At 41.1% G+C, this 26,119-nt stretch overlaps 3 protein-coding genes across 7 annotated transcripts in view; 2 read left to right on the forward strand and 1 right to left on the reverse strand.

Annotated features, from left to right (window-relative positions):
• Positions 1–3,103, forward strand: part of LOC115235372 — a 35,324-nt gene extending 32,221 nt beyond the window's left edge. The window contains exons 2-3 of the mRNA XM_029807117.1: positions 644–2,175; positions 2,343–3,103. Coding sequence (XP_029662977.1) covers positions 644–2,175; positions 2,343–2,678 — 1,868 coding nt within the window. The 3' untranslated portion in view covers positions 2,679–3,103. The remainder of the gene's footprint in view (positions 1–643; positions 2,176–2,342) is intronic.
• LOC115235369 (RING finger protein 17-like) overlaps positions 1–5,072 on the reverse strand; it is a 147,449-nt gene extending 142,377 nt beyond the window's left edge. Inside the window, exons 1-5 of one of the 3 annotated variants that reach the window (XM_029807112.1) lie at positions 4,786–5,072; positions 3,729–4,016; positions 3,560–3,642; positions 3,272–3,475; positions 3,110–3,190 (exon numbers count right to left, since the gene is read on the reverse strand). In XM_029807112.1, coding sequence (XP_029662972.1) covers positions 3,110–3,190; positions 3,272–3,475; positions 3,560–3,642; positions 3,729–4,016; positions 4,786–4,918 — 789 coding nt within the window. In that variant the 5' untranslated portion in view covers positions 4,919–5,072. The other 2 variants (XM_029807114.1, XM_029807113.1) reach the window with 2 other exon arrangements.
• Positions 5,073–6,938: 1,866 nt separating this feature from the next.
• Positions 6,939–26,119, forward strand: part of LOC115235373 (protein tramtrack, beta isoform-like) — a 72,594-nt gene continuing 53,413 nt past the window's right edge. The window contains exons 1-2 of one of the 3 annotated variants that reach the window (XM_029807121.1): positions 6,939–7,008; positions 12,271–12,397. The gene's annotated coding sequence lies outside the window, so the exon portion shown is untranslated. Of the gene's footprint in view, positions 7,009–7,542; positions 7,562–12,270; positions 12,398–20,322; positions 24,266–26,119 lie in introns of those variants that run through there. The other 2 variants (XM_029807122.1, XM_029807119.1) reach the window with 2 other exon arrangements.

Raw genomic sequence — 26,119 nt, forward strand, 5'->3', positions numbered from 1 at the left:
CCCATGTCAGTCTCTTCCCTCGTTCTCGGAAATGTGCGAGGTAACGCGCGCGGTACTGTACGCGCTCTCCGCCAGATGAAATTAAATTAGAAGGAAAATATTCGGAGAGCCGGCCAGTGCTTTTGTACGTGCCACGAGATAGCGAGATAGAATAAAGGCAACGAGTGCGCGCGTATATCGGTATTCCTGTGGCATAGAGGATATATTCGCGCGCTGGCACGTTCAAGCAATGCAACCACTAAAAACGTACCGATTCACCAGTTCTCTACATCTTGATCGCCACAGACTCAACTTTCAACTCTCGACCGACCTCCTCCTCCTTCTTTTTCGCGATTCGTCTTTGTCGGGACGTTTCAGACATATCGCCTTATCTCATTTTCTCTCCGCCTTCTTTCGTGGTCCTTCGTACAATCACGATAACGCATCGAAAATACAAAACTATACTACTATTTTGCAACAAATTCGCGAGTTTTAAATCTCAAGATCTAATTTAATTATAATACATATGTGTGTATGTTTTTTTTCTTTTTTTTTTCCTCTCCTTTTCTTTTTTCGAGTATTCGATATAAAATACTATTAAAAATCGCGCTGTAAAGCTCGTTAAAAAACAACGGTGGCAATAAAAAGCGATTTCTTTTTTCAGTTGCAGTTTTCTTAATGCGAAGCTTCGCAGCATCGGAAGCGGCAAAAACGAACACGACCAGCACTATTTCCGAGAATGACGAGGAAGAGCTATTCGAGAACATGAATCTGACAACATTCAAGGAAAGGTACCGGAGATTGATACCCTATATGACTTTCTATGTCGCCAATAACTACTTGCACGCCCAAGCTACGTTGGAGCAAAATTACGCGAAAGATCCATCGACCAACTTGCTCCGGAAATCCTCGCCGCCACAGCAGCATCCTTTGATCCGGCTCAGTGGCGTGCCGAGGCGAGGAAGTAACAAATACCGCGTCAATTTACCCGGTCAGGACAAGAAGTTCGTTCCATCCGTGCAATTCGATCCCAGAAACATCGGAGGCGACAACGACTACTTTGCACCGGTCAAGTACAGCACCAAGATCAATTATGCTGACTATTCCACTCCGTCTTATCAGCTCTATCAAATAGAAAAGGCCTATCCCGAGATTACCACGCCTTCCAGTCAGATCTTGCACAAGGAAAATCGATATTTCGTCACCGCGAGACCTCTGCGACCTCCCGTTCCCCCGCGAGAGCAACACTTTGTCAAAAAACCGCCGCTCGGCGATCTGCAGGACGATTACGACCAGGATACGGCGAAGATACCGAACGTTATCGTTAACTATCCCAGTAAAGAATTCGACGGTCTGAGATACATCCCGCCGCCAATACATGCGAATGTGCAGCAGCAGTCGGTGAAATCATCCGTCACCTCGCACATTTATCGAAAGCCGAACGTGAATATCAACAATTTAATCGAGAGTTTTCAGTTATCCGAACAACTGCCGGAGACGTTGAACAAAGATAACATCGACAGCAGTATCAAGACACTCCTGGAGATTCTTAATATTCTGCACAATTCGCGGCAGGAAAATTCGCCGCAGTCACAAGGACCGTTGCCGCAGCCGCAAAGACCGTTACCGTCGCCGCCAAGATTGACTAATTACAAGCCGAAAACATACACGCGGCCGAAAGTGATTACCGAGACGAGATTCCAAGCGACACCGAATCCTCTATTAATCACAGATGATCCCGAACGATACAAGATAGCGAACGACGGCGACGTCCAAATCAAGACACCGTTACAACCAGATTACAATGTAAATCATATAAAAGATGAAAAAGTAGAATACTACATTCCTTATATTCAGGATATTTCAAATAAACCTAATCAGCAAAGATTCAGGCCAACTCCCAGGCCTGATACGACCGAACACACCTACGAGATCACGGAAGATCTCAGTGATGACATCCTACCTAAGGACGAACCATACACCTTGCCGATTTCTACCGAGGCATCTATAAGTCAGGAATATGTAGCGCCCAACGAAATTACGCGCCCAGGACCGAAAACATCCTTGAAGTACGGTGCGACGCGCGGAAAACCCCACATCGACTATCCGGCGTACGCAATTATACCGGAAACAGATTTCAATTGTAAAGATCAAAGGTACAAAGGGTTCTTCGGTGATCCAGCGACCAGATGCCAAGTGAGTATACGCGGAAACGGAACGGCTGTAAAATATATTTTTTTTTTAATTCGTAAATCTTTATACGACTTTTATTTTCTTACGATCTCTTTCTTTTAAATTTTCTGTGTCCGCGGTGTTTTACACTATTTAAAATATCGTATTAATAATAATAATATTGTTTTCAGGTGTGGCATTACTGCGATCTCAACGGTGGTAAATCATCATTTTTATGTCCGAACGGCACGATATTTAGTCAGGTAGCGTTGACCTGTGATTGGTGGTTTAATGTAAAATGCGAGACAACTACTCAACTATACGTTTTAAACGAGCGATTGTACAAATATATTCTGCCTATTATGCCCAAGTTTCCCGAAGATTTTACCGGTCCCGAAGTAGATCGATATTTAGAACTCAAGTTTAAAGAGATGGAGGCAAAACTAAAGGAGAAGAAATTGAAGAAACAGCAAGAGGAGAAAGACAAACATAAAGACAAAACTCAAACATCGAACGACGAAGAGTAAAGCACATACATAAAGCGTTATGTTCTAAATAATTTAGTCGTAACATATATCTGACTCGTTGCCATTATAATATATATAAAGTAAAAATCGTAAGTCCATAAGATTACGAAGCCGAAGAGCTTGCAGATTCGGAAAAGTGCAATATATATGATAGAGTTATAATAAGTTATGATAAGATTATCTTATCGTTACGGGTATGAAATGGCTGATGATATTATGTATTATCTATTATCTCTAGTCATATGCGTATTATGTACTATTTATCACCGAAAATGCTTGCCTATCTTATGGAGCTTTATCCTTTTTGGCCTACCTGGCCTAAATTTATTTATTTTTATTACTGCATGACATATATATATATATATTTTGCAACAATTATACATCCCTGGGTTCTTCATCAAAAAAGATATATAATAAATATAGGTACTCACCTCCTTTGTCTGGCAAACCCGCAGCAGCGTTTCCTCAATGTTCATGTAAATCTGATTAAACTTGGGTAGTAGAATCTGGTTCTGTAAATAAAACATCAGCATTTAGATTTCTTGCAATAATGCATAATCGTTTCTTATAATTTAAGTATCGTCACTACTAACCTTTTCTGATAATGCCACAAAGTCATGCATTTTGTGTGAGCACAAAGTGCAATTAGAACAACAGGCCACATTACAGTCATTGCAAAAATAGTTTAGTGCTTCATAACACGTTGGCGAACAGCTATTCAAAATCGCAGTAGGACTATCAGAGCTTTCTTCATATATCGGAACCTGTGTGTGGCTCTGTAGTGCTCTTCCATGAATCTATAAAGTAGAACAAAATCAAAATATGTGATACATTTAATTAATTATAAACGTTTCTTTTTTATATAAAGTATATTAATTTACTTTTGAGTAACAGCCATGACAATAGAGAGCCACACATTGCGGACAGTTTACATTAGCTTGATTTCCACATTCATGGCAACATCCTATAAGCAAAAAGAATAAATTAAATCTCTTTTTTTTATTTGCAAAAATTAATCCATTTCATATAATAATGCGCTAACTTTCTAACCTTGCTTTGATATCTGACGTAACTGTGTAGATAGTGTATGACAAAATAGAAAATCTTCATCGTCATTTTCTAACGGATGATTATATGATGAAATAATCAGCCCTAATGCATACAAATTCAATGGAAGTAGGGATTTCCGACTGCTAGCACCTACAGTAGCAATGCTTTTATCACACAAAGAGCAATTTCCCATTTTCTCGACACATTTATTACATATTGGATGTCCACAATCCAATAACAAAGGTATATAGTTTCTTTTTTGTATGGGCCTGTTCAGTTTTGACAAATCTGTAACAATTTTGACAAAGCTCTTTCTATTTTGTCCTATATGAATTATTTATTATAATCTATTTCTAAATGTAAGAATATAAGTTGCATAAGTTATACATTTTCCATTAATATATAATAATAAGAAAACAACAAGACTATAGAAAAGATATGCGTCTTAACTTTTATTAAAGTTGTATTATATGATATATAAAATATAATTATATATAAAATATCTGTCGTTTTTAATATTATGCATTTTATTATCCTTATTATTAAAAGATATAATAATTGTAATAAAATTTTTTCTATTTAAAATAAGTATGAAAATGTAAGTAAAATAAATCTTAATAAAAAGCATAAATATTATATAAAACATAAAATGTTTCTCTAATCAACTTCAAATATTCTGTATTTTTCATTGAACCTTTGAATAAGTACAAAAGGTACACAAGTATTTCTTCATTTACAAACATTTCTCGCTACAAACAACATCTTAGAAGTCATGCTCGCAAGTAATTCTAACCTCCTTGTGGTCTCGTCGTTTTTATTCGCGTTGTCGATCAAAAAAACAACCGTCTACTTTCGCCGTTAGCATTGTTTACGTTTACGGACATCGCGATATACGCATATCAACGATAACGCAATCATACGAACAATCTCGCGAACTTTACAACGCAAAGCCGGTATATATTTTAATTGACGCCGGCGTACGAATCGATATATATGTATATATGTAGCGTCGTCGCACGATATCGTGTTACTCGCGAAAAGTTGCCTCTGAAATTACCTTGCACGTAGAACTTGTGTTTACAGTGGACACAGATCACATTCTTCAATCTCGTGCTGGGAATGCTGTAGCAGGTCGACGACGTGCTCGTCGACGTTTTTGCACGCGATACCTCCGCGACGTGCGGATACATTTTATGCGAAAACGGAACTGCGAACTCGCGAATTATCCCGACGAAGATTCTTTTCCAATTAACTCGACGAAACGCACTCGAAGACGCACGTTCGAGCCACAAGACGCGACACGTTTGAACCGAGTACTATCGCCGCTCTATTCGCTCCAACAGTCGCGCTACCCATGAGCACTTGCTTGCGCGCAACTTTACGCGTTATCTCTTGCTCTTTGTTCATTTGACTGATACGACCGTATCGTATCAATATGCGGAATCGAATTCGAGCGCCGACCAGAACTGTTTATAAAAACTCTGTTTATAAAACTGTTTATAAAAACTTTGTTTATATCGGTCGGATATCAAAGCAATCGAACGATACGATTATGCGTCTACCTATTATACGGACTACTTTTATATCGCGAATATATAAATATTCAATATGGCTGCCAATTTCGAATTTCTTTAGCGCTAATTTCGTGTAACAACTTCACGTTCAATATTCACGTTATTCCATTTTTCGCGCATTTATATTTTATCAGAATTTATTTATTCGAGAGAATCGAAATATATTTTTAATCTGTGAATATTATTAACTTTTGAAATAAAAAAATTAATTGCAAGATATTTATATTTATTTCTGTTATATATGCCTTGTCTCTGATATATTTTACCACTTATTGTTAATGATTTTATTAATATGAAATGAAGTAATACTTTAATATATCAATCAATCGATAGAAATAGAAAGAAATTTACCAATTTTAACGTGTTTGATGCTGGATGGACCTCGATTATAATAGTTTAGATCTGGATTACGGATGATCCTCGAAATTCCTTCCGGCCATAACTCCGACGCTTTCAATATCGTGAACTTGTCTAGACCATAAAACATAAAATAATGTAAGTAGTGCTAACATAGTGAGTAAATTGATTAATCACATCGAGCATTTTATTGATAGAAATAGAAAGAAATTTACCAATTTTAACGTGTTTGATACTGGATAGACCTCGATTAATAGTTTAAACCTGAATTACTATAATCTTCGAAATCAGAATTTCATTCCGATCATAAATTCCGACGCTTTCAATACTGTGAATTTGTCTAAACCATAAAACATAAAATAATGTAACTAGTACTAACAAAATGATTAAATTGGTTAATCACGTTGAGTGTTCTTAAATTTGTATTTTCGGATAGAATAGATATACAAAACTTTATGATTTGAAAAAATAAAATAACTCGTCCGTAATTCAGATTTTTATAATTAATCAAAATTCGTATAGCATTAATGCATTAAAATTAGTAATTTTTTTTTATATTTCTATTTGACCATCATTTATTGATACTTTAATGTGAAATAATTCCATATCCGAAATTAATAAAATAAGTAGTAAATATATATCACAGATAAAAGTATGTTCAAAAATATCACAGTTAATCCTTTTGAAGATTAGAAATTTACATGTTAAAAATATATCTCAATTCTTTCTTGATAAACGCTTGTGATATAGATACGAGACGAATAATAATGTAAATTTAAGTACAAATCGACCAATAAAAATTGAGCATTCTAGAGAATTTTTTAGTGCCTATATTGTTCTATATTTTATAATCTATAATTGTGATATTAAACGTCGGAATGTGTATATATTTATTCGGGATTATAATAATCTCTATAACACATAGAAAACGAGTTTATCATATACTGATTTTAATCACCGCTGCAATCGCTTGACAAAAGTTCGAGGTCGATTTTCAAGCGGCGCGCGCATAAGACGGTTCTGAGGGCCTATTCAGACGAATTTGCATAAGTGCATAATGCGTAAGGAAATTAATCAATCGAGTGCCGAATGACTGTTTGACTTTCCTGTGCATGTTCATTATGCGTCTATGCAAATCTGTGTGAATGGGCCCTAAGGCGTCGATTCGATCAACGATCTAAGCGACTGCTGCTGCTACCTGTCGAGCGATCTATGTAGTTTGCGCGACCAGCGTCGGGAAATAATCGCGCGGCTCGATTTCGCGATCGTCCTGGATCGTCCGAGTACAGATGCCACTGGCGATTCGATTGGCGGCGAGCATTGCGCTACTTGGCCAAAAATGCAAAAAGGTAAGTGGGTAGAGACACGTAGATAGATAGATAGAGATACGCTACGTCGGCTATATCCGTCTGGTCTAGGCGCGGCCCGGTCGGTCGCCGGCCCGAGGGTCCGTTATGATTCCCACCCAGCGAGCGATCGCTCCAGCGAGCAGCAGACTCGCGAATGCTTTCCCGCCTTCCTCTCTACTTTTTCCCGCGATATCGGTCCGTTCCCGCCACGCAACGTTGCGTTTTTGCCGCGTGTCGATCGGAATTACTGTCGGAGAAAAGATGCGCGATCGAGACGGGAAGATTCCGCATCCTTTAAAAGCCTTCATGACGCGTACGAATTCACGCGTCATTAATAATATCGCGACGGTCGAATGCTCGATTCCCGCCGTCCGTCTATGTATTTCGTCGTCATTGATCGATCGGTCCGTTGCGCGCCAACTTCAGTCGCCTTCGTCTCACTTCGTCTTTCCCGAGGCGTCCTCCCGCTTCAGAAGAAACTTTTAAATTAAATTGTCGACCAACGGCTACCATTAGCGATTCAATTTCCCTCGGACAGGACCTATCTTTGAAGGTATCTTATATTAAGATAAAGATGTAGATTAACACGGGAGAGATTAGAGCGATTGTCGTCAAATCGTTTAAATTTTTCATCCCGCTATGCGAATCGCTCGAGAGCCGTTAGATTCGAATTAGATTCGTTCATTGTAAAGTAACGCGATCGGACATATATATTATCTTCGTGTCGCAATCCGTTCACGATATTAACAGAAAACGCAGTTTTGTTCACGATGTCCTTAAGCGTCACGATCTTTTTACGTAATCGGCACGCGCGAGAGAGTGAGAGAGAGAGAGAAAAGAGAGAGACGATGTCATCGCGAGCGAGCGAGAGGGCCCGTTTCGAGTCGTCGCCGCTGTGTTACTTGGAACAACAATCACACGGCCTTTCTGGACTAGACGAGCCGAGCGAACGAGCGAAAGAGCGGAGGCAAGGTCTAGGCTGGCAGGCATTCAAGGTCGCGTACATAGAGAGAGCGCAAAGCCCGGATCTATCCCCGCCCCAGATTTCTAGCGCCCTTCGCTCCTCGCTATCTCATCGTCTCACTCTCTCTGTCTCTTTCTTCGACAATAGAGACCCTCTCCTCTCTTTCTCTCTCTCTCTCTCTTTAATATCTCCTTCGCTCGCTCCGTCTACCGCGACCGTTCTCCATCCCGCTCGCGAGCCGCGACCCGCGCCGCGTGTGCAACATCGATTTAACCATAAAAATTCCCCGCGCTCGACTCTATCACTCGGCTATTATTTCCCTGCTTGCCCGGGCCGCCGACGTGGAGAGCGACGCGGCGCGGCGCGGCGCGTTCCGCTCCCGGAATTCTCTGCTCTGTAAATGCGCGGCGAAGGAAGGCCTCGGGGCCGTATGTTATACCGTCGCGCGAGGAACGAGGAAGCGCGCGCACATTGTATACGATCTGCTTGCGCGTATGTGAGATTTCTATCTGTATTTGTATCTACGAAGAGCGTGGAGAAGAGAAGAGAGAGAGAGAGAGAGAGAGAGAGAGAGAGAGAGAGAGATCGTAATAATGCTTTGTATGTGTATGTCGGGTTCTCATAAGGAAACGAACGGAAGCGAGACGAATAAGATACTAGCTCTCCGTCGAGAGGCGACAGCTGATTCTCGCGCTCGCTCGTTCGTTCGCTCACTCGTTGCGAGGATGAAAGGGCGTATCGGCTATTAGATCCCGTTACTTACCACTACATCGACGAGGCATTAGCGGCATTAGTCTTGTTCTACTCTCTTTCTGCTGCATACACATGGTTCGATTCTACGCGCCTAGGAGGTTTTCAAAATTTATATTTCAGATAATTATGTGTAGAGAAGATACGCGCGATATATAAATGTATAAGATATAGAACAGATAAAAATTTTAATTGTTTAGAGAAATGTGATTTTTTGTTTATCTTCAAAGAAAAAATTTTTAATGAGTAATGTGTATGTGTGTGATTACATCACACAAAAGAAATTATCTTTGAGCAATATCTTCAATTTTATGAATATTTCATCTAGTTTCGTTTGATTTGTTTCTAACAACTATCATATAAAAGATTATTTTTATAATACTAATAGAAAAAATATTACAAGATATATAAATAACCATAATATTAATGTCCAAAATATCCTGAGAGTCAATAGACATTTACGAATATGTATGGGTCAAAAACTCGTCGCCGTTTTCTACATTAAGAATTGTACAGTTAATTTAAAACACAAAACTCTTTTTTTTCTCTTTTACATTCTGGTCCAGCCGCGACTTAACAGAATCCAAGAGAGTCTGTGTGTGTGCGTTGCGTCTTTTTCGCTGTGAACCCGGAAACGCTTTGCCTATGCGAAGAAGCGGTGCTGAACCTACAGAGCGGTATATAACTACGGTAGCCTGGCACTGGGTTCTAAATTCAATTCCGTTGACCTAGATTAGGTGCTACGTGACACGATGAGAGTTCGCAGTTGACTCTCTTCCCTCGTCCTTTCTATCCTTCTCTTGCTTTCACCGGGCTTTCTCTCGCACGCTTTCTCGAATAAACGCCTGGTAAATTCGTAGTTTCTTGATACACAAGAGTAAATTAAAGGGAAATTATTTATTATTAATAACAAGCATATATATATTTAATTTTAATTATTTAATCTTTCCAAAAGTTACTTTATAAAATTCCAAGAAGAAAAATATGCGCGTCGAGATAAATCGATGAGAGAGAATTTAAGGTCTTTTCAAATATTCAGAGAGCTGAATTGCGTTTTAACTGGCGTTTTTATCACCTATTGAGGAAGAAGAGAAAGAGAAAGATAGAAAAGAGAGAGAGAGAGAGAGAGAGAGAGAGAGAGAAGAGAGAAGAACCGTACGGTTTTTTTGTAACGTCTAAATGGTCGAGAGGGATTTCTTCTCTCGGAACCATCATTGTCGTCACCGTCGAGGGTATCGCGACGATGAAAAAAGATCGAGGGAGAGTGGCGCCGAGTTAGCGAGAGATCGATGAATAATTTTGGAGTAATGGACGGGTGAAAAGCCATCGATTGAAATTTTCATCAGCCTTTCGCGCGCGCGCGCCCGCACGATTATTTATTCACGGAATAACGAACGGCCGCGACGAACGAGCGAGCGGAGCAACGAGAGGGCCGGGAGATAAAAGGCGATGTCTAGATTCGTTTGAGACATTACCGGTCGTTTACACACCTTCGCCGTGAAACTTTAAAACGCATTTAAACCTCGGCAAGCTCGGACAAGAATCGAAAGTCGGGAGAGAAGAGAACAAATCAACGAGCTGGCCGTGCGAGGATGTTTTTGATAAACACGCTTTCATCTTTAATTCTCGTACAAAAACATTTGTGGGCGCGCGAAATATATTTAATAATTAAAAAAAAAAGAGGAAGATCCGTGCGGTTGATGTTAATTCACATCTTTTCGCCGTGTCATATTTACTATATTTGGATATTATCTCGATATTTCGATAAGAGCGAGTGTCGAAGAAGGCCTGAAATTTATGCGGCAAAGCGCGAGTCCGTGGAAGGTCATCTCATTTTATATGCGCGTTTTAACGGCGGAATCGCTCGGTCTTTACATATACGGGATTCGTTTTTGGTGAACAGTCTCGAGATTCTTTCGTGACGAAGGAGCGAGAGAGGAGCTGCGACCGGTCGCGAGATCCTGCCGACGAACGGTTTTGCGCAATCCCTGGCCTTCCCGTCCTCCTTTCCAGCAAATAGCTATCCGACAAGAAACTTCCAACTCCGGATGTTGCGAGCGTATGGCGATACGAATATTATATCTATCCATATCGCGGCTAAATAACAGTTTCTATCAAAGTAACAGATTAAATCCATAGATTCTGAAAACTAGAATCTTGCGAAACTAGGATCTTCGAAGATTGATTTCGCGTTAATGATGCCAACAATTTAATTAACAAATAGATAAGAGATTTCAATATTTTCCGTATAAATCTTTAATAACCTTTAAAAAGTTGTCAGGTATTTTCTAAATGGCATGACATTTTCTTCTCTGAAAAAAAATCTTCAATTATTTTACATTAATTTATATAATATATTTTTAATTTATATAGTCTATTTTTCAAAAGGTTTGAATATGTTATATAAAAACCTTAAATATCGCATCGCTTAGGGCCCTCAAAATTCTGAGCTCGTCATCGACCCTGTGCCCTTAAAGGCCAATGATATCGGTCAAGCTCTCCGTTCGTGCAAGCGACAAGCACTCACCGTGTGCGGCGAAGATCTTTGTCGGTGTAGGGGTCATACACGTGGACGAGTACACACATACACATACACACGCTCCGCACACGGTAACCTTCCTCACTATATCTAGTCCTGTCCCTCGGCTCGCTATAACCGAGCCGAGAGCGTTTCCGGGGTAGGCGGCGGGCGTCGGTCGGAACCGGCTGAAAATAAGGGGTTGTGGAGGGTGAGGTGTGGGTACACGTGTCGCGACGGGGTGGTTTGAGAGCGAGACAGACGCCGGGTGCCTCGGATCCATCCCTCTCGCGCGCACGAGCGTGGGAGGGAATGGCGGATAAGGGGGAAGGGGATGAGCCGGGGTGAATCCCGCTCGTGGGTGCGCGGCTGGTCAGGTCAGGGATGGAGCTACAAGTGGTGATAAACGAGGCCGAATCCTCGTTATTACCCATTGGGGAAGAGACTCCGGGAATTCCTGCGGAATTCTGAACGCGCCGACTACTTGCCGCGCCGTTTTTCCACCTCGCCGATCCCAATCGAACTTGTTGTGCTCTCTCTCTTTCTCTAACATACACATAGTCACGTTATGTATCTTCTATTCGCATAGGGGTAGTCGCATTCCTTGCTAACTTTACCGGAACAATCAGCGATCGTATACATATTTCCCTATATTAACCCCGCATGCGAATGGAGGGATTGTAAAAGCGGAATTCGCACTCTCTGATGAGATTGTAGAATGGCTTTTATCATGCAATATTCTTGCTTGTTTTAATTACCGCCTTGCGTTCTTGCATCGATTATGAAATAAAATGTTTAAGCTATGGAAAAAGAAAAAATACATAGATGCAATTAAAAAGAGTTAATTAAGTATTTATCTCATTGTTATTTCTGTGATGCGAATTTTTCTTTTACAAGTAAAGTTTTATCTTTTGGAAGTGAAGCATTTATTGAAAAAATAAAAGAAAAATATATATAATATATTTTTGTTTAAATCGTGAAAGAAATTAAAGAAACTCTAAAATTTGGCTTGGTCTTTTTGACATTTCAGGAAGCACGCTGGCTTTCTCTCAGAAAATCTTCGACGTTCCAAAAATATCTACGATTAATTTTTTGATGCGGATATCAACAACGGAGCTGTTAACGGAGTCCTGGACTTTTCCAGCGGTGATCTTTTTGTAAGTGATAAAGGCGACTGAATGCCAAGTAGAATTAAGTGATGATTATTAGTAACAGACTTTTCTTCATGAATAACGAATGGTATGAATAATTGATAAATCACACGGTGGACGACTTGACGAATGGAGTGTATAAAAGTTCAAATGAAGTAAAAGACTTTCCGTTTAGTGCTTTTGCTTTTTTTCTCTCTCGTTTGATCATTTTATAAATATTTTACCATCATCCTTTTTCGATAATGTAAAAGCTCATAAAAATGCAACGACGTCTATTAAGCTTTTAACTTTTCCTGGAAAGTTGTTATACAGATGAATACGAGAGAAATGTTAGCGAGGTTAATCTTTTTAACTTTGCATAAAAAAAACACCGAAGAAGCTTTACCAACCTCAAGTCACACATTGTTTATATACAATCCGCCTGTTACAGGGTTAAACCTGCTAGGATATTTCGCGCGATATTATCTTGATAACTTGCGCAAGTCGGTCGATATTTTTGCGATATTATTCCTGTGCTTGTGTCCTTCTCTTTCATATTTCTTTAAACTGCATCTCTCTTTAACCATAATCTTTCATGCAGTCATTTCCTTTTCTTTTCTATTCAAGCTGACGCTCGTTTTAAACTGCGAAATTATTCCACAAGACTTGCGTGTAACGCGCATATGACATTATTTATCGACCGTTCAGTTGGTAGCACCCGAGATGAGGGGAAAGAGAAGGAAAGTTTATCATATAATGAACAAGTGATCTATATTCAAACACATATAACGATATTTACATTTTCCCATTAAAAGTTTTTTTTTTATTTTTTCCGTATAATAGGATTTCGATTCATGTATTAATTTAAAAAACTTGTTTTTTATTTTCTATACGCAATTAAAGATAACATATCATACAATTTTTAATATTTCTTAATTATTTAGACGAATTAATTTTAAGATCCTTTATTTTTCATCGTGTATTTTCGTGTATTCTCAGTTTTTTAAATATTTTAATTCGAACATTGGGAATATTGTACTTTGGTACATTGCTGAACAATGATTTGTTCCGTTTCCTTGTGAGGTGAACAAATCATTGTCGGACAGTGTACATACTGTCGTAAATTAGGAAGCGTTCGATATAATATCCTTTTACCTTGCTGCTTTGGACGTTTCGAAAGTACGAACGATAGAAAAAGAAAGACGTGAAAGTTCGGTCGAACGGCAACAAATAAACAAAGGTTATGCGGGGGAAAGGAAATGGTTGGTGAAAAGGGTGGCATAAAAAGAAAGGCACAGCCGTCATTGTCATTATCGACGATGTCGTCGTGCGGGTGTCGCGTATAATAGGTATCGTCGCGAAACTGGATACGAACGTCGCGTTAAAGTGCGAGAATCGAAGACGAGAAATCGTGGGGCCTCGAGTTTGCGTGAAAACTCGGTGAATCGGGAGAAGGAATGGTAGAGGATGAGTAGCTAAGAATATGCATGTGACAGCGTGGGAAAGTGAGGAAAGAGAGATGATGCAGAAATAAAAGAGAAAGAGAGAGAAAGAGAGAGAGAGAGAGAACAAGAGGCAAAGGATAAGTATGCGTGCAAGAGAGAAAAGGGCGTAGCTATCGATTACGCTTACTTTGTCTTTATCGTCTCGTATCTCGTCGTATCTCAGTCTTCGGGGTAGCTCTTCGTCAGGTCTCCGGCAATCAAAAGAGCCGACATTCGCTATCCGGAGTGGAGACGGATCTGCCTGTGAAGAGCCGGGAAGTCGCAATAAAATTGACGTTGAAAAAGAAAAGAGATGGAGTCGTTAATTTCCTCTTCAGTTTCCTTGCCTGGCCGCGCGTTCTCTCTCGCTCTTTCTTTCTCTCTTTTCCTGTCATCCTTTAGGGGTGCATATTGCAAACTGACTCTGTACTCTCGAGCCCGTTTCGCGCCGTTCTCTCCTGTCGTTCTCGCGCCGGAAACGACATTACACACTCCACTTTAAAGACCGCTGTACAATGACTCTCGAAATTGAAAAACGTCGGACAAACGTGGCGAGGATTCGTAGAATTTATTGTTCAGATGCATCGCAAATAATGCTCGATTCCATGCGGATCGAAAGAAAATGAAAGAGTTAAATTTATTAAATAATATTGCATTATTAAGTGATATATTTTCTTGTATATGGAGCATAAATATATTATTTTTGCTATTAAATATCGCGCGATAATGAGTTGAATATGTTTAATAATAGAAGAAATAAAGATAGGAGAGTTAAATTTGTTAAGTAATATTGCATTATCAAGTAATATATCTTTTTTGTGTATGGAGCATAAATCTATTATTCCTGCTATTAAATATTACGCAATATTGAGTTGAATATTTTCAACAGTAGAAGATTGATATAATGATGCACGTTCTTCACGTCATATTAAATAAAAATTGTTTCATCTAATGAACTTAACACAGAGTGATGTTTATCTCAGAAACATTAATCATTACATGACATAAAGTTGTCGCGTTTAAAATAAGAAGCTGTCTATTTACAATGCTGCTATTCACATTTGCAGTTCGTTTTTCACGAAAACATCTTGACTCGCAGTCCCAAGTATTCGCTGTTAATTAACAGCACCTGATTTACCAAATTAGAAAGAACTCGGCAAGAAAGTCTACGTCTAGATAATTACAATCATTTGCTGGAAAAAAACAGAAAATTAGTGTTAACGGCGAGTAAAGCATAGTAGTCAGAATCTGGATTTGTATCGCGGTTAACTATAAAATTGCGTCTTCAAAAACCTCACATTTATCATAATTAGATAATCGAGTACCGGTAGGAAACGAGGTCAGAGATGACCCCGCTGCCACGACGGCGTCGAGCCGTCGAGCGCGAGTCTCCGTCGTCATCGACGAACAGAACGAAGCGATCATTATACGAACTTCGGACGACTCGCGTAATTCCGTTACGCGATTCGGAATCGCGGGTTATTCTCGGCAAGCCGGTGGTAAACAAATGTCAAACTCGGATGGCAGATGTAAAATGGGAGCGCGCGCGATATCGATTACGCTTCCGCGTTTGTTCTCGTTTGGCGTTCGCCAAAATTGTCACGCGCTTGCTCAACTCGTATATATGTGTATACGCCAAACTATTCTTTGACGCGGTGTTGCATTTTTGTTATGGCTTCTCTAACAAAGCGGCCGCAGCAGTTTACAATGCGCTCGTGCACGCGATTCCTCCTCGAACGCGTGTACCCGTGTTGTTTCGAATCGCCGCGGGCGAAGGCGGAAATCGAGAGGGTGCAACGACAGTTTTATATAGAGAACGAATCACGGCTGCATAAATTCATCGCGAAATTTCGCAATTTCGTGTTGGCCGACCAGTCAGCAAACCGACGGGAACAAATCGATGCCCTCTGGGCCCAACAACGACAAATTAATATAGCTCCCGTCAGACTGCATCGATGATATGCACCAAATTAATGGAATGATTATTGTGCGAACCGATATTATTAGATGCATGCATGAAAAAAAATTCTTTCCTCTCCATTTCTGAAATTCTCATATGGAATTAATTTTGCAAGAAATTATATCATGCTTATTAAATTCTCTGCATCTAAATGTGAAGTTTAATTTTATAGGGAGAGGGAAAAATTACGTCTATTAATTTAATCTTAAACTTTATACACATTCCAGACATTAACGCGAAATAAAGTGCGAAATAAAGTCTCGCGATATCTCAAGTTTCTAACTATTTCGGATCTCTATTTTCTAATTACGTTTATATCGTTTTCTTGATGTTTTTCAACAAATATATCGAAGAAATATAATTGAGAAGAAAAAGAATATGAAAATCTGCTATGAATAGAGCCACGCTTCTCTTGGTACCGGTTGATAGTTTAATCAAATATGTGTGATAGCGATTCGTTATCGCGGAGGGCGCATCGAGAACGGCCTGAATTTTCTTTTAATATTCTGCGCCTGTTGCGGGGATTTATTTGTATAACTGGACCACTTGAATAAAGTCGCCAGTTCATTGTTCATCGTCAGGAGAGTCTGGTCTCATTTTACGTTACGCCTCGATGACGGTATCGACAACGACGCGGAGAACCCGGCGGCGACGCGATCTCGAGAGGAGACTACTAGTAGGTGTCGGGACTTCCATTTTTCAGTTTTTCCCCATGCAGGTCGTGCGACTTGTTTTTTTTTCCTTTCCTTCTACCGCTCTCGTCGTCGTCGGAGCTTCCCAGGTAGCAGCGAACCGTGCTGTTGTCGGCGGGTTGGTTCGCGGAATCACATGACGGTCGCAAAAAAAGATAGGAGGGAGCGGAAGAAGAGAAAGAGAGAAGAACACTTTGTTGAGAACGAAGGGTACGAACGCGACGATTAACTGAAAAACTCGTGTTCAATTTACGAAAGCTCAGTTTACCCTCTTGCTATCTTTATGGCAGTAACCTTTCTTCGATATACAAGGTGCCCCGAGTAATCACAGTTCCCTCTTCGAGTACTTGTCATTATTCTGACAATTGATTATTGACTTATATTCTGAATCTTTTTACATAACTGTACGCGTCTATGTCTTAATAATAAGCCTTAACGATGAATTGTCACATTTTTATGGCTTGAATTTCAAGAATCGCAGATTTTGTGTACCATGCTTTTTCAAAATATTTGATCCTCTAAATTTATAGAGCTGCTAAATTTTTAAAAAACTTTTATTTCCTCGAAATGCTTTAATACATATACGTTGCTACGTCCAGAGTTAAACGAAATCAGAGTAAAGCGAAAACCACTTTGACGTGAACCACCCTGTACTCGTCTTTCTCTCTCTCTTTCATCCACTCTCTCGTTCCTGCCCTCTCGTCTTCTTTCCTTTCGCGTGCGTACTCTTCACTACTTCCGCCCTGGTTTATACGTACTTATGAGCTGCTAAGCTTCTAAGCTTGCACTTGACGGTTGGTACGTAGTTGGTACTCGGCCGCCGCACGGAAAAGCTTGCGAAGTTTATTAAAGCTCGACTCTCCCGACGGCCAAACGCGACGAAAGATTTCATCTGAATATATACTATCAGCTTGTGTGCCGCTTAAGCCGATTCGCTCTCTCCCCCGTTGTGATAGTCATTCTCTTTTCTTTGGCCGTGCTGTGCAGTTTCTTTCTCCTTCCGGCGGCTTGCCGATGTAGTAACCCGACCACTTAGCGATCTCATTGCGTATGCATTTTAAATAAGACATCCGGACAACACGGATCCTCCATTTTACTAAGAGATTTAGTCGCCCTGCTATCTAGTCGCGCTTGTCGCGAAACGAGGAAACTATCCAACTCTTGTAGTTGAAGTTTTTACAATTAAAAAGCTGTTTATCACTTCTTCAATTTAATCGTTTTAATTTTATTTGTGTAAAACAATCAGCAAATAAAAATCTTTTCTAACAAACTTTACAGAATTGTTGTCGATAATAATTGATGAAATAAATTTAGGCGTCTTGCCAAATATTATAATATTTGTTGCACAAACGAGAATTTTTGGTTCTCCGTTGAAATTTTAATTTTTAAAGAATTTATCTTATATCTCTTTCTAAATGGATTAGATTTATCTCGAATCTTTATTTTTTTTAAATCCGCGAATGTAATAATAAAGATCAATTCTATAAATACTCTTTTTTATTTCAATTATATTTTCTTTCTATATATATATATATTTCAATTTTAAATTATATAATATTAATATTATTTCACTAAATTAGAACATTTTAAATGATATTTTATCTACAATTTTTATTTTTTGAGGACTTTTATCCTAAATCAAGAGGCTCGCAAATGTGAGCGATAGGCACGCGTAGGGTGTTTAATCGCCTATAGCTAGAAGCGCTTACAATGGTAATATTAACGTTCTGTAATATTAACGTAAGTCAGAGGGAGAGAGTTGTTGCCATGTTTTGTTAATGTCAGCCATGCCGTTAGACACGTCGCCGCTGTGGCTCCGCCACAATGACAACGATGATGATGAAAATGCAACAGCGATAAGATGATACTATATACGGTTTAATTAAAATAACGTCAACAAGGGCGCGCGATGCTCTCTCTTGCGTGACAATTTCTGAAATAGTACTTTCGTGGCGTAGAAACGGGGGTTGGGAAGAGCAGGAAATTGGCAACCGGCTAGTTACTGTGAAACGAAGGAGCGACATTACGTTTTGTAATACCACTACATACGTAAGCTAAATCTTGAAACTTCGGGATAATTGAGGTGCCCTCCGGCGTATATAATCTCGTTTAATTTTCATCTATAGATTTCTCATTACGAATGATTATAAAGAGCCGTCTGCTAGAATTAAGATAATATCAACATAAAAAGTTACATGTCTTTCGATACAAATTTTTAAGGTTTATACGAAAGAGTATATCTTTTTGATCAGATGGAACAAATGGATGGATCAATCTGCATTTTTTCTTGAAGCAGACAATTTCAAAGATCTCTTTGAACTCTGAGAAATATTGGTACTCTGAGATATCCACCGCCTTTCCACAATCGTATTTGAGAGCGCAACAAGCACAAAAATGTTTGATGTTGAAAGTACATTCGCCCGTTCGTTATATAATGTGCTAAGTTGTCTGCTGGTAAGTTAATTTATTGCAAAGATGGTGGATGGAGTGGCTCGAAGCACAAAGCGTCTCAAAGTAACGGAATTACACTCGAAATTGACGATGCATTACGCTAGAAAGGGCTAAAACGTGTATCGAATTTACTTTCGCAATATTCTCCCGCGCGGCTGATCTTTATAGAATTATTACATATAGTCTATTCCCGCGAGATGAATAAACTTATTCGCGAGGCAACAATTGCTGACGAATAAAACAAATTTGTGACTAACCGAAAATTATAAAAAGCTGCTGCATCGAGGAAAGAATTAGCGCGAAATTGATTGTGACGTCCGTTACGTAAATTCTCGAGCAACGATACGACCGCGTTATAGAATCGATTTATCGATCGCCCCTCGGAGAACGCTTCGACGCGGAATTATCCTTCGCACCCTTTACGGCCGCGGACATACCGGAAACTCGAAGACGTAAACCTTCGGCAGATTTCGGCGACGTTCCCGGCGGTCGTGCAGGATATGCGGTTGCGAGTGCAATGTCCCAACCCGGGTATCGGGAGCACGACGCGGTTCGACAAAGATAAACGGCGCGAACCAAACGGCGGAGACCGAGGAAGCTCGGCTGACGGAGACGGCGAGCAGGAACGGGCAGAAGATGAGAGAGATACGGTGCACGTGAACGCAAAAGGGAGATAGATAGTGGACAAAGAGCAACGGGGGAGAGTGGGGGTGAAAGTTTGAGGAAGGACGAGAGTGTTGCGTGTTCGGCGGGGGCGCGAAAAGGACGGGGAAGGACACGAGGAAATATAGCGAGCGATCGTGTGCAGGTGCACAGGAGAGGATCCGCGTACGGGCGGGTGAGTTGTGCGTACCAATCGGCGGGTACAGAGTACGGTCCGCAGGCACGCAGGAGGAGGCGAAAACCGGGCACAGCCCCAGGAGCGCGGCGGTGGCTTCCGCCATACGGGGCAAAACCGCCCCACGCCGGACCCGGGAAGCGGCGCGCGTCTGGTTGCGCTGGGTGGCGGGTTGCACTATCGGGTGGCGCGCGAAAAGGGGGTTCAACTCGACTCGATGTGCCAACGAGCGCAATAGAGAGAATGAGAGAGAGGGAGAGAGGAAAAGAGGCGAGAAGGCGAGAGAGATCGCGGGGGTGGCGAGGTGGAGGACACGTCGGTCAGGGGAAGGGGAGGAAAGCGAACGCGAAGGGAGTGCGGGAGGGAAAGCTAGAGAGCGGCAAGGGTGGTGGTGGTGGTAGCGGCGCCGACGACGGCGGCAGCAGCGGTCTTCGGGTGGTGCCGGTAGAGCAACGGAGGGTAAACGGAGGGAAGGTAGCGCAGCGGTGGCGGCGGTGGCGGCGGCGAACATAAAATCCCTCGCACATGCCTGGTGCATTCATTAGGGGGGATGTGCCCGTGCAGCGTACACGTCGACCTGCATCCACGTCACCCTCTCTCTCTCGGTGCCACCCCTGGCCTCAGTCGCGCTCCGCGGCCAACTTAGTGCACACGCCACTCCGTTGATCCTCCCTGGCTGACTCACTCGCGCTGCTATTCACTGCGTCGTAACCGTCTCCCGTCGTCGACGTTACATCCTCGAGTTTCCGCATAAGATCTCGAGTTCGCTGTGATACGCGCGCACCGTCGTAACGTGTGTCACACGCGTCGTCGCTGAATTTCGATCTTGCTGATTACGAATTTGCGCCTCGCGCCAACGGAAGACGATGGCCGAGACGAGCTGAAAGGACTTGGCGCGCAAGCCGATACGTACGGGTACGAGTGCGAGTTGATAATCCGAGTGCGCGAAAGTAAACACGCATCGTACACGCCGCGACAGACTTTCGGTGCAAGGAGAATCCGCGAAGGCCCGCGGCCACTTCCGGAAGCGGGAGCGGAAGAGGGGCTTCCTCGTCGTCCTCGTGGAAGATCGCCGACGGAAGATCGTCCATCCCGTCTTCAGGAGCGCAGCGTCCGAAGAGGATCACGTACGACAACGACACGGCTCTACGCGCCGCCGAAGGCTGCGGGAGGCCGACGGGATTTCATGTTCACGAATTTCAATAAACCAGGTAACGATGCGCCCGAGACTCGCCGGCGACGGAAAGTCAAGCCGCACGGAATTGGCGCGTCGACGTTTCGCAATCCTCGTTGCCGTGGCGGGACGCGCCGCATCGCGTTTTCGCCGCGATCGGAAAAGGGCGGGAACGCCACGGGGAGGGGATTTATCGATCGCGCGATCGATGGCACGCGCGTTTCCGCCCGACTTTTCCTACGGGGGCGAAAAAACGGACGGAGGGACAGGAGGGTCGTGCGTCACGACGTTCCATCGACGTCGCTTCGAAATTGCTCGCCGCAATGTGCTGTCACTTGCGCTCCTTTTCTGCTCGCTATCTTGGAGACTACGAATTACAGCGGAAAATAAATTTGCATGGACGAGAAGCGGCGCGCGTATACCGTAATACATTCTCTGGACGGGCTTTCATCCGCGCTGTAGTAAATAAGTAGAATCAATCGCGAATTGAGCGGAAAATTCGGCGGGGCACAACCCGAGAGAAGTGTCGTTGACGGGAAAAGTAGCGGGAAGTCATGCCAGGGAAAGTGGCGCGTATTTTTATATTCGCGAGACATCGATAGAGGAGCGGTCGTAAATATGACTGAATGTTAATCTTGTAATGTAACACTTGATAACACGCTTCATCAAATCATGTTGTTTATCAGCTCGGCGTCGAGTCAAATACAAGCGAACTCGTTAGCGGGAAAAATGCGCAGTAACGTATGCGGTTTCGCGCTGGCTTCGAGAGCTGGGCAGGTGCAAGGATGCAATTATTTACGGTGGGACGGTATGGTCGGATTCGAATTTCCATATTTTCGCTATTCGTTTGCACGAGTATTATTACTGCGCCTGCAGTAAAAGATGCATGGTATTTCCGATGAAATATGCCGCACGTTCAAGAAACGTGCCTTCCAAGGCGGTCTTATCTTAGCTTGCTTCTTTCTCGTTCGAGCCAGAACGATTTTGATAAAATAGAATTTTGCATAGCGATAGGGTACAATCTCGAAAAAATTTAATATCTGAAACGTAAATTTTATTTCTGCATATTTGACGCTTTAGATGATCCGTGAAATATATTGCTTCCTTGAGAAACTTGTCTTAAAAATAGATCTTATTTTATCTTTCTTTTTATATTCAAAAGGAGAAAAAATTAGTAAAAGAGTAATTTCTTTAGAAAACTGATTTATAAAACAAAATTTTACTTATTGTGTAAATAATCTACGAAAAAGAAAAATATCATTTCTGAAAAATATTTATCATCGAAAAAATACTCAAACGCACAATATTTTTTTACATAATAGTGGAGAGAATTTTAATGTAATAATTACAGATAGATATTGGACGAAACATTGGCTGAACCTTAATGTGAATTACAGGCGCTGATACTTCTATTTGAACGATGTCGATTAGCATCGCTCTTTTGGCGGAAAATACAATATTTGACAATCCGGGCCGCAGGAAATATTGCCATCGATTTCAATTAATTTCTGCGCGGGGATAGTCGTACGATTCATAGCGCGTTAATTACGAATGGGGGCGGCTGTTACGAATGTTAACTAATTTCAGCTTCGCATTTCAGCGTATTTGGCAGCATTTTTTCCGCGCGTCATAACAGTGGCGGCGGAAACAGTGGCGGCTATGTCTCTCATACACACACCATACGCTTGGTTAATGCCGCCGCTCTACGTCAAGCTTAATTTTTAATCTGCCGCCTAGCGCCGTGTCGTGAAATAATTCGCCGCTTATTATGCAAATTTAATCGCGCGTTTATCGCGAGGCGCACTAATCGCAGATAACTTTCCCGCTTAACTTCACCGTCGCGATGTGTTTTACTTCTTTTTATTTTCCGGCGCAACAAAGAACGTCCGAGCCGCTTTGTTTTCCCGGCAGCAGATACGCCCGCGTTTAATCCCCTCTGCGATCCCTCTCGACGCGATCATTGTGTCGTTGCCGTCCTTATAGTCGTCGTCTAGGTGGTTGCGCGCGACATTTATGTTCGGACACCAACTCAAATCGCGGCTCTTACTGTCAACAATCAGCATCCATTCAATCACTGATCAGACGTCCCTCTTTCGACACGCGGCAAATTAAAATAGAAAAAAAAATTAATTCTTCTGATTTTACTTACTCTCTTGCAAGGTGTCTGAACATAAAGATGTCAGAAAAATCACTCGGAGATTCTGGGTCGCGATTCGAAGAATAGATCGTCTCGCAAGAAGACGAGCTGAATTTTCATGGTTCCGAGAGACAGATACTCCCGAATGAGCTTAATTCTCCAAAGTTTTCCGAGTCCCATCATCTTCGCGAGGGTGGTTACTCGGAACGTCTCAAAGCGTTTCTATTATTCGGATCGCTCTGCTCTGGTCTCTGGAGTCATTTGGAGGGATATTTTGGAGCGTGGAGCTCTCGAATACGTTTCTCCGCTTCGTCGTATACTTGCTAAAAAGTCACAGCGTATTCGGCGTGAGGGCAATGTCGTAACGACATTGTATGTCAATGGCGTGGCGTCTGCTCGCAAAAAAAAAAAAAAAAACGGTTTCGTTTGAAGATTTCGTGCTTCAAAAACGCATGCCCTTCCCGTCCGCTTTTTCGTCCCGCGAATATATTGTAATCGGGGAAAATGCATACCCGAATGTGCAGCGGTGCGTCCTTTATCGGCGCGAGAGCGTTCTATATAGAGCTTTTCCGAATGTTTCCACGTTATCGCTTCTGTTTGCGTCATGGACTCGAACTTGCAATTCCTAATCGATCCGAGGCGCCAGGCGGGAATCTCGCAGTAATAGAAACGCTGGCGTCTCTTCGGCTCTTTGCGCGTTTACGTCGACGGAGATACGAAAAGAGAGAGAGAGAGAAAGAGAGAAAAAGAGTCAAGTAGTTTCTATTTTTCTACGCTCATTGCTCAAAGCGAAAGTCTATTTTTTTACGTCTCGTGAACTGTACTTTGCTCAAGAAAAAGCCCGAGAGACTCGGTTAAATAGTCGATATATAGAAAACGGGAATTCACGCTCGCGTGCAGCGCGTGAAGATCTACGCGCCGAAGATGAACTTCGGGCAACATCCAGAAGATAAAACGCGCCGCAACCTTGTGCCGAAAGCGGCGTTTTCCCGGCCAGCGCGGCCGCGCTGCAGCTGCGGGAAATGCATCGATCGCCGATGCATTTCGTCGGTTCCAACGTCACGCTTCCGGCGTCAAAGGGCCAAGGTCGGCCACGCTTAATCGCGTGGACGGTCGCGGCGATGACCGCCGACATCTTGCTGGCACGCAGGATACACAGGTCTGTTTCCCAAGAAAAAGAAAATATTTTCGTTGTCTTTTGCAAAAGGGGATCATTCTCTGACAAAAATATTAGCCTTGTTAAATGCATGGAATTAATTATGTAATATCGATACATTTAGATTTTAGATGCATTCATAAATTGCATACAGTGAGGGGGATAAGACAAAGCAATCTTTTCTTTTTATGTTAACGATTTTTAATCAATTCGAACAAGATATCAAGTAAAGTTTATTTTGAGAAACCGTTTTAAATCACGATATTATTGTACTAAAAAAAGATGATACGGGAATATTGAATTTCCCATTTACATCGCGTTTATCGTATCATCGTTTTGACATATGACCATTTTATTTTATTTATCGCATTTCTATCTTTGAGCGAGATATACTCGTGAGTCATAATTTTCAGCGATGCCGATGAAAGCGCGGATTAAATCTGTTAACAGCCGTTCAAAGCTTGTAAATCCGCGTTGGAAATCTCGGTTGAGGAGATTTTCCAATTTTCCCCGTTGCCTATTGATTTCGCGCGGGTAACGCGATTATCGTTTGTGGAAAACGGGAAAGGGAGGGAGAAGGATCGTATCAAATTAATATCAGAAATTCCGCGATTTGCGCAAATTACCGTTTATTACTGTTAAATGAAGCTGGAGGATCCGATTTGTGCATCGCGATTTTCCGTGAAATGGAAAAGGCTCTTTCGTGAAATTTTCTCTTTAATGTATCGAGTACTGTTCTCGACTGAGTATATAGCTCTTTCAGTAGCTATGACGACGTCGAGTAGAAAACTGGAGGGAAAACGCGGTCGTGGAACGCGCGCGTACGATTTTTCTCGCGCTGTTAAGCTCCACGCTTAACCAAATGGATGAATCCATGAGAATTTCCTTTTTACGCGTTGTATGCCGGCGACTAGTATTTACGCGAGTTGTACTCTCGAATTTAATCCGCATTTTCAATCGCGGTTTGCACAAATGTTCGTAGAATCTCACACATTGGCAAGAAAGACGAGGGATAAAATAATAGCACTAAACTTTTTTTTTTAATGCGTCAACACCTTATATAAAGCATCCTTCTTCATATACATATATCGTAAAATGCATAAGTAGGTAAGAAATCATAAAAAAAGTGTTGGAAATATAAAGAACTATTAGTTTCTTTCTTTTTTTGTAAATATGTAGTGAGAAAAATATACATTGGATAATAAAATTCTATTGACATTATAATTTAATTGATAATTTGCTATCTCTTCTTCATAGACATATTAAATTCCATAATTAGCAACATGAAAAAATGCAAATATATCACATTTATATTTTTTATAATGATTCAAAAATATATTTGGTCAATTATTTTTAAATTAATTTCATATTTTTTTCTGTCTAATCAAATTTACATTAAAAAAAAATTAATAAAAACATTTAAAAATAATAAATTGTTAGTTTTTTATGCACATTAATATCAGATTTTATTAAGCGTAGAATATAACATATTTTTTTTATAAATTGAGTGTCAGGTTTCTTGAAAAAAGCATGTCAACTACAAGTATGTGAAAAAGAAAAATTTTTTTGTAGGGATTAAATATATTTTAATATACTATCTCTGATTTTTCTTTTAAACTAAGTTTTGCAACGAATGTATGCTTTAAAATGAGTGATCTCGACTAGATGAATGGGTGAAATTAAATTACTATATCGAGGGAACCGCTCGAAAGTGCATCAACTCTAAATATAACAGTAACCATTTCATTCTCTTCAGGTTACACATTGCTAAAGTCCTATCGCAGCTTTTACGTAATTACGAAAGCATGATTTATATGATAATTATCATGACAAAAAATCAATAAGATAAGAATATTT

Source organism: Formica exsecta, unplaced genomic scaffold (assembly GCF_003651465.1).
Source record: "Formica exsecta isolate Colony F162 unplaced genomic scaffold, ASM365146v1 scaffold218, whole genome shotgun sequence".
Classification (NCBI taxonomy): Eukaryota; Metazoa; Arthropoda; class Insecta; order Hymenoptera; family Formicidae; genus Formica; species Formica exsecta.